The 21,156-nt window shown below is 42.0% G+C and overlaps 1 protein-coding gene across 2 annotated transcripts in view; it reads left to right on the forward strand.

Annotated features, from left to right (window-relative positions):
- Window positions 1–21,156, forward strand: part of LOC134079211 (uncharacterized) — a 36,163-nt gene that overhangs the window by 2,288 nt on the left and 12,719 nt on the right. For both annotated transcript variants that reach the window (XM_062535409.1, XM_062535410.1), the window contains 7 exons: window positions 1,140–1,529; window positions 2,304–2,393; window positions 8,473–8,647; window positions 9,203–9,245; window positions 9,337–9,600; window positions 10,090–10,353; window positions 11,658–13,049. In XM_062535409.1, coding sequence (XP_062391393.1) covers window positions 1,198–1,529; window positions 2,304–2,393; window positions 8,473–8,647; window positions 9,203–9,245; window positions 9,337–9,600; window positions 10,090–10,353; window positions 11,658–13,049 — 2,560 coding nt within the window. In that variant the 5' untranslated portion in view covers window positions 1,140–1,197. The remainder of the gene's footprint in view (window positions 1–1,139; window positions 1,530–2,303; window positions 2,394–8,472; window positions 8,648–9,202; window positions 9,246–9,336; window positions 9,601–10,089; window positions 10,354–11,657; window positions 13,050–21,156) is intronic.

Genomic DNA, 21,156 nt, shown 5'->3' on the forward strand with positions numbered 1-21,156 from the left:
ATAGTGTGCAGTGACAGGTAGTCCCTCACCCTCACTGGTGTTAGTCAGAGCTTGAGGTGGAGGTGCTGTGGCGTATGCCTGAAACACATATTATCACTTAATTAAACTTTTGTTGTGCTGATTTCAGTGACTTCAGACCAGCTGGTGGCTAAAAAGGGACCCATGATTTTATTTTCATGTTTTGCTCTCTGTGACATTCATGATGCAACTAAGTCTTTTGGGTTCTTGCTGAAAGCTGTATTTAATCACTTGGGATGTGTGTTGTTGCTGTTGATATGTTGTGTGTTGTGGATAGGGCTGTATCCCAGATAGCAAAAGATGTTATATCAATGTTGAGTTTTGGTCAAAATGGTTGATTTGCAGTTATGGTTGAAAATCTAGGAACATATCAATTTACTGAAGTAATTACAGTTCCTTTTGTTTTTTGGGGGTTTGGCATCTCGCGTTTGCCAATGTGTTGTACTCCATATGCTCCATTAGCAGTGATATCAGCCTGTTACTGAGAGCCACCATAGATGTCTATGGCCAGTACCCTCGTCCAACCTCAGGATCTGACCTTACAAATGAGCTTCTGGATGAATGGTCAAAAATTCCCATAGACAGACACACTCCTAAACCTTGTGGACAGCCTTCCCAGAAGAGTTGAAGCTGTTAACCAAAGTCATAGTAAACCTTAAAAATTAAAGCTGCAGTTGGCAGATCTGGCAGATTGCGGGGACAACATTTTTATTGTATACTCTCATGCCCCTCCCCTGCTACCACTGAGCACCCTCCCATCGGGTTTGTGCTTGTTTTTTTTTTGTTTTTTTTAACCATATATGTTGCTGACATTAAATTCAAAACCAACATATATTTTACATGAAATAATCAACATTTTTAACATTTGATTGTGTCATATTGTATGTGTCCTTTATGCTCCTAAATATGTAGTTATAAGATGTGTATTATCACATTATGTTTTTATTTGCATTTTACACAACATTCCAATTGAACCCTAATTGCAGAATAAATTGTTTTAAATTTTGGATTATTGATTTTAGCAAAACATTGTCATGCTATTTGAAAATGTATGTTCAATTCAACTATATAGTCATTGTTCTGAATGGATTCCATCTGACCCAATGGTCACCCAATTCTAGGAGGTGAAATGAGGTGAACTACTCAGAGGAGGAGGGAGTGGAGACAGACCCTTTCAAGATGAGTTTCCCTAAGGAGCCACCAGGGGGGGCTACTGAGCAAACCTGGCGAGAAGAGAACATGTTAAAAGACTCTTTGAAAAGGGATTTCCCTGAGGAGCAGCCAGGGGTAGTTACTGAGCAAACTTGGGGAGAAGACAACATGTTAAAAGACTCTTTAAAAAGGGGGTTCCTTAAGGAGCAGCCAGGGGGTGCTAACGAGCAAGTCTGGACTAAAGGAGCATTTGGTCCAGAGGATATGAGCTCTCGGGTGCCTGGTGGGGGGAGTGTCCAGAAGTTTGCTGCCAGCCCCCAGCTGAGGGATCCTCCAGGTGAACCAGAGGAGCCGGACAGGTAGGCTGACCTCAAACGCTCGCATCTGACATTCTTTCGAGGCCTATTTGAGTTGGTGGGGCAGCAAGCGCACATACAGTGCAGCTGGGAAATTTTCGGACTGTTTCAAGTTTTTCATATTTTGCTAAAAAATCACTCGAAGAGCACAGTAGTCTTGGTTTGCTAACAAGGGTACCAAGATTTCGATTTTGAAAATGACATCTCAATCTCAAACTTCCATGTTGTGTACTTTCAATGCTGCAGAAATGTTCTTGTACCCTTCCCCTTATCTGTGTCAAAACAATGGGTCTGGCCCCAGTCGTGGCGCGACTGGCTGGGGCACCTGCACCGCACGCCGGCGACCCGGGTTCGATTCCCGCCCCGTGGTCCTTTCCGGATCCCACCCTACTCTCTCTCCCACTCGTTTCCTGTCACCCTACACTGTCCTATCTCATTAAAGGCATAAAAGCCCAAAAAAATATCTTTAAAAAAAAAAAAAAAACAATGGGTCTGAGTACTTCAGTAGTCAGTTTTTTCTAAATTTACAAATCACCCGGACTACTGGAGCATTGTGTGTAGTTTGAGGAGAAAAAAGTGTGAGGAGAAAACTTTCCGACTGCACTGGATCTTGATGGATAGTCTTATCTTCAGTTCAGAGCTACATAGTTTAATTTTTAAAGCCCCAAAACCATTCCAGAAAAAAAGAGAGATCAAGCACGCTGCATCTTAGAGATGCTCTTGTTTGTCTGTGGTTTTATGTGGAAATTAAACTCTCATGTGTTTCTGGGTTTACAGGTTAAAAAGGCCTCGCTCTCCTGTACCCAGTGTGATATCCATGAGGAGTGACAAGTCAAGGGATAGACCATTGGATTTCAAAGGACAAGAGTAAGTCACCCCTCTAGAAATAAGACACCAGTAAACCAAAATAATTTCAAATGTCAAAGTTTTTTTTTTTTTCTCCGTCATCTACTTCCTGAATTTTTGGTCAACGATTCCTGGGACACCGTAAACCAGGGCACACTTGGTGGGCATGTAGCCCCAGAAGACTTTTACGGAAAAATTTCCCCTTGCTGGCCCCCCCCGAAACCCCAAAAAATGCAGTTTTTCCTAAATAACTACCTGAACCGTGGCAGCGAGGATGACAAAATGTTTATGGTATGTTGGTCTCAAGAGCCCGCATCAACTTAGCTTATAATCAGTCATTTGTGATTTGCACCCCCATGGTGAAAAAATGGAAATGCAATGTAATATTGCTTTAATCGCCCCTATCTTCAGATGAGATGTTATGAACTGCACCAAATTTCATGTGTATTATTAACCTGACATCCTCTGGGAGTCTGCCAAGTTTTGTGGAATTTCATCCGTGGGGGGCTATAATAAATGTATTTATGTGTACATTTAGTGAATGGTCCCTCAACGTGGCCGTACACAGAGGCCTAGGGTGGCCCGTGCCCCTGTAGCTGTGTCCCTGGCCACCCCGGGCTTACCAAATAAAACAATTATGAATTTATTACGATTTTACACACGAACGTCAAAACCGGAGCTAATGCAACAACGTTCTACATGGGTAGAAAAACACTGCAGCCTGGCTGCCTCTGGTGTGTGGCGCTGGCGCTGCTCAGTGAATGAGAGATCAGAGAGAAGAAGAACAAAGAAGAAGAAGGAGCTCAGTGCCGTACTGGATTTCTCATGTTACAGTAAGCTAAACGATTTAATCTCTTACGTGACTTGTTGTCTTGCACGTAACCGTGTTACTGTCAGACTCATAATAAATGAAGTTGGTAAATGTTTGGTATATGTTTAGAAACGTAATCAAACAAATGAAGCAGATGTGAATATAATAGGCCTACTCAATGCCAGTAGTCTAGCTATAGCCTATCCTTGCTAGGTGTAAATAGTGTTGTGACGTTAACCACATAGCTTGTGATGCAATGCGATAACAAATAGCCTCAACATTTTTAGGAAAGTAGCCTAATCGACAAGCTATCTGCCCATTAGGCAACGAAATGCAATGCTGCCCCTAAGTTTTTTCTTCTAATAGTTTTGTTTCGGTAAGAGTAGGTGCTACGCGCTACTATTTTCCAAACCATTAATCTGTAATTTCATTAGCATATTCATCAAGCCTATACTAAATGGCTAAATGGCTACAGTAGAAGGATAAACGAAAAGCCCAAACTACCAAAATCTTCATATTTTATTACCACAGTTTCTATCTATAGGCCTTCCTTATTTGATATACTGGCTAGCCATTATTGAACAAACATAGGTTATTCATCTGTATTTCAGTATCTCAGTAGGTTAAAGTATTTTTTAGATACCTCCCTGTTATGACTTTTTGCAGGTTGTTACGATATATTGTTGACGTTACTGTTAAAATTGCGTAATTGTTAAATTCCAATAAAGTGAGTATTGGCAAAACCGGTTGCCATTTTTATGTTGAGGCGGCAGGGGGCTTAGTTTAAAAAGTAACTAAGTACGCACCCACACATTAACAGATTCACACGCACAGATAAACACACATCCACAGATTCCACACATGCACACACACACACACACTTTTATACAAGCAAACTCACTCATGCACACACTCATTTATGTGAGCTGCAAGAGCAGGAGATATATACATATATTGTACAAATCGGAGATACAGGAAAGTTGACAAGCGTAATTTTGTTTTGTGGAGAGAATTTGCAGAATTGAGCGGCGTTCATATTGTGTACCGCTATGCGGTGCATCTAGTTTAATTTATTTTTACATTTAGTGACTACACCCATCAGTAGGGTTGGGTATCGAGAATCGAGAATCGAGAATCGATGGGAACCGGGACTAGCTTTCCGATTCTCCCGGAATCGCTCAAAAGTTTAAATTTCAATTCCTAGTATTGATTCCCAGTCCACGAACCGGAAGAAGAAGCCGCTAAACAACAACGAAGAAGGTGTTTGCATAACCGAGCTGAGGCAACAAGACGACAGTTCATAGATTTGATATTTATATTGTAGTTGAAAACAGCCCTGTGAGAAATTTATAGTAAAGTTCATAAAAAGTAAAAAGTTCATAGAATTAAAATTGATGGAGAAGATCAGACCGTTGGTTAGCTAGCTCATTTAAGATATCCAAACTTTTTTGACCCTGCCTCTTATAAGAATCGGAATTGAGAATCGTTAGGAACCGGAATAAAACAAGGAATCGAAATCGGAATCGTTCAAATTCAAACGATACCCAACCCTACCCATCAGCCTGTAGATGGTGGTGTTGAGTGAAGGGTTGCTAGATGGTCCTGTCACGCACACACACACACACACACACACACACACACACATGCAGGAATACATGCACACAAACACAGACAAGCACAGACACACACACACACACACACACACACACACACAAATACACACAGACAGACACATACATACACACACAGTAGACAGGCAGGCAAACGCACACATACTGTACACGCACCTGCACACAGACACACGTAAAACCGTACACAAACACATGCATAAACACACCCACACGCATGCACACACACTCACCCTCACAGACACACATACACACACACCATTACTCACACACACTTACTTAGAAGTGAACATATACACACACAGACAGACACATAAATCACACACAAATGCAGGCAAACATGCCCCTTTACCCCCACCACTCACACTCACAAGCGAAAACTTAGACAGAGAAGCACACGTGCACACACTCATTTACATACATAAAAGTAGTTGCAGTAGGGGATGGAGTTAGCCTGGTCGTACTAATATTTTACAGAGGGTCTGGACCTACTCCATTCAGAATCGATTTCAGGCAGGAGGCGTGAACTCTGTTGAAGTTTGAAACGATTGGGCCTGATTTTACCCAATCACTAACGTTTGGTCGTGACAGCTATGGCAGAGAATGTCTAATAGGGGGAGAACGACCACTCACTAAATACTTCCCCATGGTACTGCAACGAGAGGGCGATCGCGAGCAAGTGTTAATGAATGGAGGTGAATGGAGTTTCTCCTAAAATCCACTTTTCTCTGGATATAATTTCTTATGTAGAAATCGGAATATTGTATGCGAAAGGGGGGTCAAAGAAAATACACACGGCTGAGTATTAGATTTTTTAAGTCGCTTAATTGTTCTAAAAAGCCTTTCAAACGTGTCAGTGATGTCATTCATTAGCAGGGTGCTAGTGTGGTATGGGCAACATCGACCAAGCCTGTGAGAAACCAAAGGGCCATAAGTAATTGTTCATTCAATTTTCGACCTATAATCCATATTGAGCTTGCTGAAACTAAAATCCAATCTTCGATTTTTCAATGACAATCAGGTGAAACAGACCACTTTAGCCGTCTAGCCCCATAGACCCCCATTGTTTGATCACTTGCTCGTGATCGCCCCTAGTGGAACTGCAATGGGAACTGCAGGTACAATGGAGTTACAGTTTTTGCCCGTTGCTTGAACACTATAGACCCATGCTTAGACTAAAGTAACACAACTTTAAGTTTTGTTGCCATATCTCAAACACCTATACCTATACCTTAAACAAAAGTGCTGCTTTGCACTTTAGTTGCAATTCTGCAACACACTCCTTTATGCAACACACTTGGTCCTGCATACTACTCTCTATGTCATACATAGACACTTCGGTCAAAAATGAAATCTCAGAGTACCATTTGTTAAACACATGTATCCAAAACACAAAACACATCGGGTAATTGCAACCACTCAAATACACACCTGAACGCACTTACTTGCAAAACTGAACACCAATCAGCCATGTACAAAAAGCCCATTCGTTTAGCCATTGGAAATGGTGATGTGAATGGTATATTTCCCAGTGTTGTGTCATTGTTTCCTTGTGTGTAGAGTTTTGGTAGCCTAGAAATCTAGACGCACCCTAGCGGCCAAAAATAGTTTTGCCTAGCAGGATGGTCTAGGGTCGCACCGTTGAGGACAAGCCTGCGCCAGGCTCGAGTTCAGCCTGGCCAATCAGAACGCTCTATCTGTGTACGGAGTCCTTGAGCCCGAAGGCATCACGCAATAAACAAATCAGAAGCAACGAAAGGCGGGTCTTGGCATCTAACTTATCTTTCACACACAACAGCGCCGACTCCGATAATTAGATTTAAAACGTTCTCCTGCTTGCTAGATTTTCTTCACTGTTGATTCGCTGTTTCTCTTTGAGTTTCCAAGTTAATGTTAAGGCTGCTACGTCTATCATTGTCCTATACTTGTTGCAGAGCTGTGTAACATAACATCTATTTGCCTCTGTCTTGGTAAGTTCACACTTGAAAAAGCGAATCTAATCGGAGCTGCCAAGTGTCACGCTTTGAGTCAACAAATCAAACAAATGTTCGACGAACGCATCTCACTGTCGCTTGCAATTTTCTGAAACTTGGCAGCCCTGTTGCCGTTTTGCCAACCGGCTACGATTGGTCACAAATGCTGGCCTATTACGTGCAGAGGCAGTTTGAAAGACAACTGTTCATCCCACCCACAGGCTTCAACTCTGTGAATGGTCCGACCCCAGACTATACATTTCTGTGTAGTTTGGCTTGCCAGGCTAGAGTTTTGGCACAATGAGTGAAGTTTTTCTAAATGTATTCAAGCAAATATGTTTTATATAAAGTAGACTAGTGTATTCCTCCTGATTTGCAAGTGTATGCATATGATGCAAGTGTGTTTCATTTTGTCACCAGAGTTACATTTCGACAAAGGATTGTTGGGTTTTGATTGCAGAGTTTAGGTACTGATAGAAGAGTTTCAATTTGACATACATGTGAAAGGTTTATTTCCTAGTGTTGTGTTATGTTCACTAGTGTGTAGAGTTTTGGTACGGTAAGCGAAGTTTTGCAAAATGTGTTCAAGCAACGGGCAAAAACTGTAATAGCGAGTGGACCGGCTCTCCCTAGATGGGCTCTGGCTATGGAGACAACACGGTCTCACACCCAACTCGTCGAACGAGTACGCATGGGCACCTTCGGCTTCCAGGGGGCTTGAGGGCATGCGTCCTCGTTCGACGAGTTGGGTGTGAGACCGTGTTGCAAACCGTTGCAAACGCGCATATGCTCGACGCCATCGTTAACACCTGAAACTGTCACAACCGAAACGTGTTGATGTTGTCGGTTGTGACGTGCTTAGTGACAAAATCACACTCATCTCTTTATTGTGTTAAATAAATAGAAACTTTCAAGTGCGCATATATTCTTTTTCAGTACGAATAAGTTGTCAGTTGTATTTCTGTAATGTTTTATGTGGTTCCACTAGGTCTAGGACTACCAACTAAAATAAGTGGCAGAGCTAGACTTTGTTTGCCTGAAGAGCGCAGCGGTCATGTGGTAGCATATTCCTGTATGTCTTACCCACAGTCACAGTCCACAGAACACCAGAGACAAATAAGTTATAACGTCAGAATATCAATGTACATGTCTGTGTTTATATAATAATATTAGAATGGAATATTTTAAATGAAATGACTAAAGGCCTGAATAGCTGAATTAGCCTACGGCCAAACCTTACCCATGGATGTATAGCCTTATATTACCACTCACACAGTATGGCTTAAATACAATACACTATTCTAGCGCGAACTTTATGGGCGCTGCCGTCTTGAATTTCGCCATTACTGCGAGTGTGACAAGTGACACTTGCCTGTGCTTTTCAATGAAAGCATCCTGTCGAGAATGTCTAACAAGAAATCCCGCTCATGAAAGAAAATTTCAGGTGAAAAGGGAACATTGGATAAATTATGTCAGACTGTGGCCAAAACGTACTGATGAAGGTTATTTATTAACAACATAAGGTATTAAGACGTGTATTAATGACAGCTAACCTTTGCAACAGCCGTCTATGTAACCAACGGGCTAATTTCTTAGCAGCCAGCCACGCAGTAATGGCGGCGCTGCGTTACTTCCTTGTTTCGTTGGATTAGTGTATACTCTTCTATCTTCTATCTCTGTCCATGCAGGGTGTCAGCTGAGCAGGTGCTGTGTGATGTTTGTCTAAGTCCAGCGGTGAAGAGCTGCCTGACCTGCATGGACTCCTACTGTATGAGCTGCATCAGACCGCACTACTGTGATCCAGACCTGCAGAGACACCAGCTGCAGGACCTCCAGCTACACGGGCATGATGCCACTGGGCAGGTGGGCACGGATAGAGACCAGGTGCAGATCAGTAGTCTGGGCAGGTGGGCACGGATAGAGACCAGGTGCAGAGCAGTAGTCTGGGCAGGTGGGCACGGATAGAGACCAGGTGCAGATCAGTAGTCTGGGCAGGTGGGCAGGTGCAGATCAGTAGTCTGGGTAGGTGGGCACGGATAGAGACCAGGTGCAGATCAGTAGTCTGGGCAGGTGGGCACGGATAGAGACCAGGTGCAGATCAGTAGTCTGGGCAGGTGGGCACGGATAGAGACCAGGTGCAGATCAGTAGTCTGGGCAGGTGGGCACGGATAGAGACCAGGTGCAGATCAGTAGTCTGGGCAGGTGGGCAGGTGCAGATCAGTAGTCTGGGCAGGTGGGCACGGATAGAGACCAGGTGCAGATCAGTAGTCTGGGCAGGTGGGCACGGATAGAGACCAGGTGCAGATCAGTAGTCTGGGCAGGTGGGCAGGTGCAGATCAGTAGTCTGGGCAGGAGAACCCTGTAGTGAATATGATCCATTACTCTTATTAACACAGTGATTATGATGTGTTACTGCAGGATCCCCAAGGAATACACCACAAGCCATCTATCAACAAAGAATGTATGTTGAATACAGTTCATGTATATTACATTTGTCATTATTAAAGGAAATCACTAAATACTGAAAACTAAAAGGTCTCCTGTGTCTCCAGATGTTCCTCCACCTGGACAGATCCGGTTCCCCTCAGTGACACCAGACTCAGTTACTGTCAGCTGGTCACCACCAGAGGGAGCTCCTAGACCCCACAGCTACAGGGTGAGCTGGAGACGAGGCCTGAAGCAACGCAGTCTCACAGTGAAACGCTTGAAGGTGCAGGTGACAGGGCTACTTCCAGGACAGAAGTACCACTTTACTGTGGCCACCCTCAGAGAAGATGGCTGCCAGAGCACATGCGTGGAGAGATCTGTTCAGACAGGTGGGACATTTCACATGTGTGGTGTTAAGGTCACTTGATTATAATCATTTAGGTGACATCTGCATTAATCATTTCATAAATCGTTTGTGTGTTGTGACGGACATTACATTAGCAGCAGAATGTAGGTTGCTAGGTTATGGGTAAGCAAGCGAGTCACGCTACTCTGTCTGGTATCCTCGTGTTTTTAAACTGTATTTAGAGTCAGGCTCATTATATTCAAAGTCTTAGCATTTTGCCATGGAATATCACACAATCATGATTTTATACTGTAGGTATAGCCACACAAATGCTCAGAGGTGTCCTGTCACTAAATTCTGATAATTCTCCAGTCCAAATAGATGTGCTGAACCTCAATGACCACTGTTAATGATGTATCACATTATAGACACAAGTGTTACTTAATCTTTGTTTTTAATTAACGATTTTCTACATTTCAGAGCAAACTTTGAGTTCTTCCCATCTCTCTTTACTCAATTATGTGTGCTGCAGAAATACCTGCGCCAGAGAATCTCTGTGTGGACCTTCAGACAACACCGGCCTCTGTGAGGTGGACAAAGCCAGCCGGAGTGGACAACGTGTCTTACCTTCTGGACCTGCTCAGAGACGAGGAATGTCTGAACACAGTTCACACAGACAGTGTTGAGTTCCTCCTGACTGGCCTGCAGCTGGACACAGAGTACACCGTTAGTGTGTCCACTATACTGGATGGTCATGATGGTCAGAGCCAACCGGTCTCAAAGAGATTTACAAATGGTAAGGAGACATACAGTAGTATAATCACATGGTAGCCATACAGTAGTATAATCAAATGGTAGCCATAAGCTGCATTCACATACGTCGCTACTCGCCCATCTCTGAGCGAGAACTGTCAATGTAAAGTGAATGTGTTCTAGCTGAATGTGGCCTGGACAGGCGATGCGAGGACTAGCGATGCGATGTGGGCGGGTACGGAGTTAAAATAATTTTAACTTCCAGCGATGCGAGTGAAGCGAGTACCAAATCAGAATGTAGAATAGAGATGATTGACAGTTAACGGACATGTTTGCAGTGAAGTAAACTAGCGGGGAGCCATGGCAACCGACGCCGGCAGCAGTTATTGTTTTTCTGCCAGCGAGTAGAATTTCGGCGAGAAGCGAGGAGCGATGGGCGAGTAGCGACGTATGTGAATGCCCCTATACAGTAGTATAATCAAATGGTAAGGAGACATACAGTAGTATAATCAAATGGTAAGGAGACATACAGTAGTATAATCAAATGGTAAGGAGACATACAGTAGTATAATCAAATGGTAAGGAGACATACAGTAGTATAATCAAATGGTAATGAGACATACAGTAGTATAATCAAATGGTAATGAGACATACAGTAGTATAATCAAATGGTAAGGAGACATACAGTACAGTAGTATAATCAAATGGTAAGGAGACATACAGTAGTATAATCAAATGGTAAGGAGACATACAGTAGTATAGTCAAATGGTAAGGAGACATACAGTAGTATAATCAAATGGTAATGAGACATACAGTAGTATAATCAAATGGTAAGGAGACATACAGTAGTATAATCAAATGGTAATGAGACATACAGTAGTATAATCAAATGGTAAGGAGACATACAGTAGTATAATCAAATGGTAAGGAGACATACAGTAGTATAATCAAATGGTAATGAGACATACAGTAGTATAATCAAATGGTAATGAGACATACAGTAGTATAATCAAATGGTAAGGAGACATACAGTAGTATAATCAAATGGTAGACATACAGTAGTATAATCAAATGGTAAGGAGACATACAGTAGTATAATCAAATGGTAAGGAGACATACAGTAGTATAATCAAATGGTAAGGAGACATACAGTGGTATAATCAAATGGTAGACAATGTTAAAGGGCTAGGTCAGTGTTGTGCAAGTTCTCACTTTTCATGAACTAGCTCAAAGTTTAACTCATTTTTATTTTTTATTCAGTCTGTGCACTAATGCCATTAAATTGCCTCACAATTAGCATTGTACTATATGAATCTGATACAGTCGATCTTCCTATTATGTTTCAGGCCTGAGAGAGCGCTCCGATGGTCTCCGGATAGTGCTGCTGGGGAAGACTGGAGTTGGGAAGAGCTCGACAGGAAACACCATCTTAGGCAGAGAAGCGTTCAAAGCAAAAGCATCTGCTGAATCAGTCACTAGCACGTGTCAGAGACATTCAGCTGAAGTCTGTGGAAGGCAGATTACTGTGATTGACACTCCAGGGTTGTTTGATACTGATCTTGATAATAAGGACATCCAGAAAGAAATCACAAACTGCATCTCACTGGTGCTGCCAGGTCCACATGTGTTCCTCTTGCTGATACAAGTGGGGCGATTTACTGCAGAAGAGAGACAAGCAGTAGACATCATTCAAAGCACGTTTGGTGAAAACTCCATAAAGTACACTATAGTGCTCTTCACCAGAGGAGATGATCTGAAGAATACACCCATGGAAGAGTTCCTGGGAAAGCCTGGATCTTCTCTTATGATCCTTACTGAACAATGTGGTAATAGATACCATGTGCTCAACAACAACGAGACCAAAGACCGTGCTCAGGTTTCTGCTCTCCTGGATAAGATCGACTACATGGTGGCAGTGAATGGAGGAGGTTATTACACTAGTAGGATGTTCCAGCAGGTGGAGAAGGCTCTCCAAGAAGAGAGAGAGATGAAGATGAAGGAGAGAGAGGAGGAACTGATTAGAGAAAAGGAGGACATGAGAAAGGAGAAGGAAGATCTTCAGGCCAAATATAAAGACAAAATGGAGAGAATGAAGCAGACAATGGAACAGGAAAGAAAGAATGCAGATGAAGAGAAAAGAAGAAGAGAAGAAGAGTTCAGGGAAAGAGAGCAGCGATTTAAAACAGAAATGAAAGAGAAAGAAGAGCAGAAGGAAAAGATGCAAATAGAAAGAGCAAGAGAACGAGAGGAATGGGAGAAACAGAATCAACAGGAACGGAAGAAAAGAGATGAAGAAGAGAAGAGGAGAAAGGAAGAGGAACACAGTTGGAGTGAACGTTACGAGAAACTTAATAAAGACAAGGAGAGAATACAGCTGGAGAGAGGAAAACTTGAGAGAGAGAAAAAAGACCTGCAAGTGAATTATAGAGCAGAGATAGAGAGAATTGAACAAGAAAGACAAACTCAAGAGAGAGAGGCCATACAGAGAGAGGATGGATTTAAAAAGAGAGAGCAACAGCTCAAAATAGACATTAAACAAAAGGAGGAACAGGAGAGAAAGAAGAGTGAGGAAAGGAAAAGAGAGCAAGAAGAATGGAAGAAGAACATAGAGGAAGAGAGAAAGAAACTGGAAGCCCAACACAAAGGAGAGATGGAGAAACTGAAGAAGACTCTGGAGGAAGAACGACAACGTGAGGAGAGAGAGAGGAGGAGGGAGGAGGAGTGCATTGCAAAACAAGGCAAGTTCATTTATATAACATTTATATAGCATTTCATAAAGTAAGTTCATTTATACAGCATTTCATACACAAAGCAAGTTCATTTATATTGCAGTTCATACACAAAGGTAGCTCAAATGTAGTTTGCATAAATAAAATGAAAACGAAATCTGAGTAGCGACAACAATTCCACATGTAGCTGCCAAATAACAAGAGTTTTAGAGCATGCCAAATTGGTGGAAAAAAGGCAAACGTGGCACCGACTAAGATAAAAAATGCTTTAATTATAATCTGAGCAAAAACAATAGGGCCTTGCACCTTGGTCCTCGGGCCCTAATTAACCTACAATTAATTTAATTTAGTCGAGTAAATTATTGTCGACGATTAATCGATAGTTGATTAACTGCTTCCATCCCTATACTCAACATCATTTACAGCGCAGGAGTGGTGGGGTACTGAATACCTACTGCAGACAGAGCTCTGGCCTAGGGTGTGGTTCAGGGACTCTATAGCGCCACCTAGCGCGTTGTAAATTGTGGTTGACATACATTCATGGGAATACGCCCAGAATAGGCCCATGTTTGCAATGGATAGTGTGTTATGTATAGACCCCGAAGCCATTTGCTCTGAGAATAACGGCTGGCTGAGGAAGTTAGTGGCTGGCTAGCTGGCTCAGCCAAAACCTAAATGCTGCTGCAGCCGCCAAAGTTTTCATGGCTGATAATGGCCTTAGTTGCCACTAGGGGTGTAAATATTAATCAATTTGTATCGATGCATCGATTCTACAGCCGACGATTCAATGCATCGATACCTCTGGAAGATAATCGATTAATATATTTATTTTAATATTTTTCCGTCTATTTTCAGTATAGGCTCGTATGCGTAGCCTACTACCTACTCCTAATCTGCGGGTAGCGCTATCCTCATTATTGTCTTCTACTTTATAGCCTAGTAGGGGTTTAAAATTGGCACCCTCTGCCACTCACCAAATGTGAGTGAAATTCTGCATTGGCGAGTAGAATTAAAAGGCTGATTGTTGACATGCTTTACTGAAAACTTTCAGCACCGCAAGAAAGCGTTTATAGGCTGCGAATTTTGTCATCATCGCATAAGTTGGTGGACTACGTTTTGCATTTAGTGACCCTCACTGTTAGGCCTACCATAGCTTCACCTGATGCACACGTTTTTTCCCTGTGGAAAACAGCTGATGGATTCGTCAGATCAAGTGAGCACGCTAACAGTGACGCTAATCAATCATTATTATACGCAATGCAATTTGGCCAATGCATTCTAGAGACCTCAATCTTGATTTTAATCATGTTTTAGTTACTGTGTCGTTTTACAAGTTAGGCTACGTGTTCTGAATATTTCTGTGTTCTGAGTAGCAGGTGTTATTTAATAACAGTTATTAGGATGAAGTGGAATTGGAGAAACGAGTGTCCAAACGAATCAATTTAAAGTTTTGGGGAAACGTTTATCCCGTTAGTTAAACATGCTTCAGATTATGATTTGTGTTCGTTTCCCATACTGTCTTGGCTGAGCATGTTCCTTAGATTCAAAAAGTCCTCCAGTTGTGGACTGATTTATTTGTAACAGTGACATCTTGCAACTATCATAGCCTGTACCGCTACATAATAGGCTGCCTACCACGACCATAGACCTAAAAGAAATGGACAAACAGACTCCGTCGTTCTCAATGAGAGGGGGCTGAAACAAAAATGTGTTTCCTGTTCATCGTACTGCGCAGACTCAAACTCATTTTGTGACGTTAGCCTTCTGTAACTCGTCTGATAGATCGAAAACCTCTGAAATTGTTAACGTTCGTTTTTTAATATTATTATTATGCGTACTTGCCTCTAGGTAATGCTTTACCATATCAAACAGTAGGCTACCGTAGGCTACACGCATTTTCACTGATCTTGCGAATGACTCTCCGTCATGGTTTTCGTGCAGGCTCACTCAGCTTCTTATCCAAACTTTACGGGCGAACGTTAGCTACCCTACAACAGACATGCTAAAATACTTCTTTACGGGAAACCAATGTAATATACGGGGAAGAAGTGAATTAATTTTGCCTTCGATACCCTATATAGAATACACAGAAGCTATAAGGGAGACAAAGGGCACATGTTACATGAAGTTATGGAATCGCAAAAAAATCTGAAATCTATGGCCGTCCAAGGGAGTTAGCAGAGCGTTGATCACCAGCTCATTTCGTGTTTCTACTTCCGGGAATATGCCTGCCCCCTTGACCACGACACGGCCAGGAAATCTTTCCAACTTCAGAACGTTTTCGCAAGTTCACGTCCTTAAAGTGACAGACACTTTAATCTCACATCACAAATACAGTGAAAGCTGCCTATGACTTAAATTACCTAAAGTTAAACGTTTTGCTAATTAATCTTCTAATATTGATTACACACAAAATGCATATGCAATAGCACAGTGTTTCCCAAACTTTTTTCCTGGGGACCCATATTTTAAAAGTCACAAGCCATCGCGACCCAAGTCAACAGACATTATTCGTAAATCACAAAATAAAGGTGGATTTGACCATTTTTGAACATTTATGATGATATTTTATTGATATTTAACTTTATAAGCAATGTTTTATTATTATGTCAGAACTCAAAGACTTATTGCCATTTTTAATAAGCCATCTCAGGCTGAGTAATCATCAGGCCTCTCTGAACAATTAGTACTAGGCCTACTCAAGTTTTAAACAATGGAAAACATTGCAATTGACCCAGCAAAATAATAAGGTATCCAGTAAGCCCATTTGGACATTAAAATGAAGACCTACAGTGCTGTGAAAAAGTATTTGCCCCCTTGCTAAGGTTGACTAAAAAGAGGAATATAAAATCATCTTTTGTAAATTGACCTTCATGCCTTAATTTGAAAAAAGAGTAAAAATCCAACCTTTAAGGACACCAATGTTCTTTGTGAATGAAGAATGTATCTTAAATAAATACATGTTTTCCTTAGAATAGGCCAGTGGTCATAAGTATTTGCCCCCCTATGTTAAATTCCCATAGAGGAGGGCAGATTTTTATTTTTTGAAGGCCAGCTATTTCATGGACCCAGGATACTATGCATCCTGATAAGTTTCCCTTGGCCTTTGGAATTAAAATAGCCCCACATCATCACATACCCTTCACCATAGCTAGAGATTGGCATGGTGTTTTTTCCAAATAGTCTATTAGCCTGTTCTAACCTGCTCATTGAGCTCAATGCAAATCAAACAGGCTAATAGGTTAACTGGAAAAACTGGGGCACTGGAGGACAGCGCAACACAGCATTCAGTCTATTTCTGTGCTTTGTTTTCATTTTTGTGAGCACAGACAATCCCAATTCGTACATGTTGTAGTGAAAGGAATAAACATAGCAATACTGTTGAGGACAGGATATTCTGATGAAATGCTTATCCAGAATGAAGATAAGGTCACAGATCCATAGCGTCTTTGTGCGAACACAGCTGAGTTGCAACAACTTCTGCAGGACTAGCGTCAGCTCAAGCAAAGACTCGGGACTCTCAAATTCGAGTCATTCAGAATGTCATATCTCTCTGTTGGGAAATAGCGATCAAAATCCTCAATAAGCGCAGCGAGATGAGTTAGAATCAGAGCAGACTAGTGTTTCACATGCGTGGCCGCAACATCATGTTCTTACAGTACGTGTGGAAACACAGTGGGGAACAGACTCGGGCTGGCCATCTGAGTCGTGCAAGCCACAACTTCAAGGACTTTTGGAAAGCCTGACATTTTTTCTAATTAAGGAAAACATTGTCGTGCCGTCCCTGTAATTTCAAATTTAGTTCGTTGAGCGATGAAAAGATATCGGCCAGATAAGACAATTTGAGCAGCCAATCGTCAGTGAATAATTCGGCAAGAGCGGTCTTTTTCAGTATGAGGAACTAATGGATTTTGTTTCTAAGTTCATAGCATCTGGTCAAAACTCTGCCTTTTGACAACCAGCGCACTTCATTGTGAAACAATAAGTGTGTGCGTTCTGCTCCCACGTCTGTGCATAATCAACCGGTTGGTAAGTGCGCTTGGCTTAATGAAGTTTACAACGCAAATAACTTCGCCAAGTGTTTTGTCAAGGTCGGGGTATACCCTTGCATGCCAATGCCTGGTGTATGAAACAATGATTCCATAATCTCCTTGCCTGCTGCCTCCTTATTCGTTACAATTCTGTCATGTTTGCGGCCCCATCGCTCGTTATGTCCTCACAACTACCCCAGTCAAGTCCACAAACATTCGTTCAAGACACGAAATATCTGCTCTTCCCGTAGGAATATTCAAGCAACACAACTAGTCCTCCATAAATACAGTTTCCCACGCATACCTAACGTAAACCAGCAAGGTTGCGCAATCTGAGACGTCAGTGCTCTCATCAAGCATTGGCTACATCGTGACAAGGCGACCCCAAAAAAATCTTTCACGACCCAACTGTGGGTCGCGACCCAGTCTTTGGGAAACAATGCAATAGCAGATATATTGGGCCTACAATTTGTATTGCAGTGGGGTACGGGTTGAGAATGCACCTTCTCCCGCGGGACTCCCGAAGAGATCCCGCAGGCCGTCAAGCCGATTTTTTTCGAGGCTAAGGCAATGTACCCAAACAACCACCAGGTGGCAGAAAGTTTCATCCCGCATTTCAAAATGATGAAGACCGCATATCCGTCAATAGTCGACTCCTTAATCTCATTTAATCATTACAATGAAGGTGATTGGCGAAATTATTCAAACGACGTTTCAATGAACCATTGTTGAAATGAATGAAAATGGTTATAGAAAATCGCCTACAGCCTAACGCCGACACAGCTGATTCTTTGATTGATTCTAAGCTGTTTTGATGTAGGGGATGGGTAAACTGGCGCGCTACAAACATGTTACCAATCAAATGTAATATTAGTAGGACTAGCCTACTTAGACACTTTAGTCATAGGCAACGTTGCCATGTTAATTTGGGCTAGAAGTGCTTGCTTGTGGTGGCGCTCCTGTCCGCTGCTTCTCCGGAATTGTGTGGCAAATTTGTCAGCAATCAGCTTAAATGTCAAATCATATTTATTTCTCTTTGTCGCCATGGTATTGGGGGAAACGCGGAGAAACGAGACGGTCAGTCCTCGTATTTTTTCTTCGCGTTTCGTTATAAGAAATATATAGGTAGGCCTAATAGTTAGTCTTCTTCCGTATTGAACAGATAGGCTACGGGACGCTCTTTGTTCCGTATTTTAAGGAACTACTCAATGCACACACACTACAATGAAAAACACACAAAGAAATCGCTAAACATACAGTATAGCCTACAACCAAATGACACTTTAAAGGGATATTCCGCCATTTTTGGAAATACACTCATTTTCCACCTTCCCTCGAGCAAAACAATCGATATTTACCTTGTTCCCGTTCATCCAGCCATTCTGTGAGTCTGGCGATACAACTTTTAGCTTCAGCCTAGCATAGATCATTGAATCGGATTAGACCATTAGCTTCTCGCCTGCTAGCTTCATGTTTAAAAGTGACTAAGATTTCTGGTAATTTTCCCATTTAAAACGTGTCTCCTCTCAAGTTAGAAAGTGCAATAAGACCAACTGAAAATGAAACCTGGCGTTTTTCTAGGCTGATTTGACATGGAACTACACTCTCATCTGGCGTAATAATCAAGGCAACTTGCAGCTACTGGCACTACTACTGCTTGTTGTCTATGGGGACTATTTTCAGATGCTGAGTACGATATCACTGCGCCTATGGTACGTTTGCAAGTTGCCTTGATTAGTACGCCAGATGAGAGTGTAGTTCCATGTCAAATCAGCCTAGAAAAACGCCAGGTTTCATTTTCAGTTGGTCTTATTGCACTAAATTGCGCTAAATGCTCTCTTGTGTTGCGTGATCACACATACCTGTCGTAGTGTGCTTTTAATTTGATAGGCCTAATTATTATCTCCGCCAAGGAGGTTGTTTTCATCGGGGCTCAGTGTGAAAGGAACAGGTCAACCCCGCGATTAGGGGTGTGTGACTGATGACTTATTTGGCAAGGCTATCATTAGGCTTACTATGCATGGCTGTAGGCAGCTACGAGGCCACTGAGATCTGGACCTCATCGGTTTTGAGAGCTGGAAATACATGTGTTTGCTAAATATCGGTATATTGTTGTGCATGTTGCGTTCGCGACTCGGGGAAGTGAAAGCAGTTCTGTATAGACATTGCAAGTTTTCATGGTGATCATCAGCGCAGCTGATTGTGAAAGCCAATTGGAAATACATAAGTTTAGAGCGAACGTTTCAACTATGTTTGCCATGGTAGACAAAAACACTCAAATAAAACAATAGCCTAAAAAATAACTGTAGTGCGTAATGGACACGGCTCTATATCCTAAATAATTTTCGAGGTTCGCCATTTGGTAATATGACCTATCCTTACTGACAATAATTTTTGGGGCATGAATGAATGGGTTTGCCCTTAGTTTAAATGGAGGCCGGGGAGAGCGCGCGGCAGCTATTGTTATGTATGGAGCTGGCATAAAACTTTGTTAAGCCAGGTCTTTATATATAGAGAGAGAGAGAGATAGAGAAAGAGAGAGAGAGAGATTCATGCATTCTGCATTACCGTGACCCTATACCTTGGATGTTTTTTTTCTCATTGGAATACAGCAGGACAGGATGCCTTTTATCTATCAAACGCAAAAGCTGAGATTGTTGGAAGGACTAGGCTACTCAACAAACTTGTTTTTCGTTTCTGGGAGATCTCGTTATCGTTTTGGATTGTCGGATTTTACACTTATTGTATATATAGGATGAACAAAGTCCATGGATTTGCTATATTAAATCCAGTAGCCTAATAATTAGGCTTTGTGCCACGTCCGATTTCGCAAGTGGTGTAGTAGGCCTAGGCTACATTTAAAAATCGACAGCCGTCTGTGAGATCCATTTCATGAAGAGCAATTGTCTTGTTCCAGTTCACTACATTATAGCCTACCTATATGTGGCACTGAGGACGACTGCCTCTCCCTCTTCTCTCTCGACAGACACCTGAGCCCGACACTATGTCAATGTAAAAATGTGCGTGAGTGTGCGCTGAACCACGAATTCACATAGGCTATTAAATTTTCTTTTCAGCAGACATCGCAAACATAAAAAAAATCGCAAAACAGAAAATCTTTCATTTTTTAATAAAACGACAGCTTTTCTCTTGATGAGTTCCGGAGAGGTTCTTCGAGTGGTTTTTGAACCCCGATCGCTGGCGTACCTTACACCTGCTCCAACCAGTTGCGCCTTGAAACGCCGATCAAAAGTTCTGACATGTTAAACTGACGTTAGTTATTAATTTACCACATGATAAAATGCTGTCATATAGCTTGACGCCCAGCAGCCTATGGTAGTCTATGCCTATCTCTGAATCAACATGAACATGCATACGATACATACGTTGCTAGAAACTTATATTGCGGAGCTAGGCCTCCTAGTCGATGGTTACAATGAATCACCCTCACTGCCCTATCGCATATCTGACCATCCATTGTTACAATGTTACAAAATGCGCGATCTTCTCCATGCATGTAGCCTACGGTTATAAGTAAAGTGACAAGCATAGGCATGTATTAAAGAGATTTCTGTTAAATACATTTTATTTTCAGTCGTCAAAAGTGGTGGGGACAAAATCTGTGATAACAAGTGCTGGGTACATGTAGGCTACCCAGCGTCGCCTGTTAAAGGGATAGTTCAGGTTTTAAGACACAAAGTTATATGGGTTCCCTGTCAGTAGTGTTGCTTTCGTCAACGTAAATTATGACTAAATATCGTCGTCAACGAACTTTTTTCACGTGACTATAACGAGACGAGACGCAACGTAAATGCTGGCCATGTGACGATGACTATAATTACGTTTATAAGGCAATATCGTTGACGAATAAAAACGAGACTAAATGTGGTTTACAAAATAAAAACCATGCTAACATCTCTCTTCATTTTCAAAGACTAGAAGGACAGGAATGTTATAACATTATTTTGTGTCGTTTAGTCGTGTTATTATTTTGCAGTATTTCTGTTTCCTGCGTCTCACTTCAGGGGCGCATCAGGTTGCATGGTCTGATTATCATACCAGAGGACCAGCGTTTCTCGCGTGGG

Source organism: Sardina pilchardus, chromosome 4, assembly GCF_963854185.1.
Source record: "Sardina pilchardus chromosome 4, fSarPil1.1, whole genome shotgun sequence".
Classification (NCBI taxonomy): domain Eukaryota; kingdom Metazoa; phylum Chordata; class Actinopteri; order Clupeiformes; family Clupeidae; genus Sardina; species Sardina pilchardus.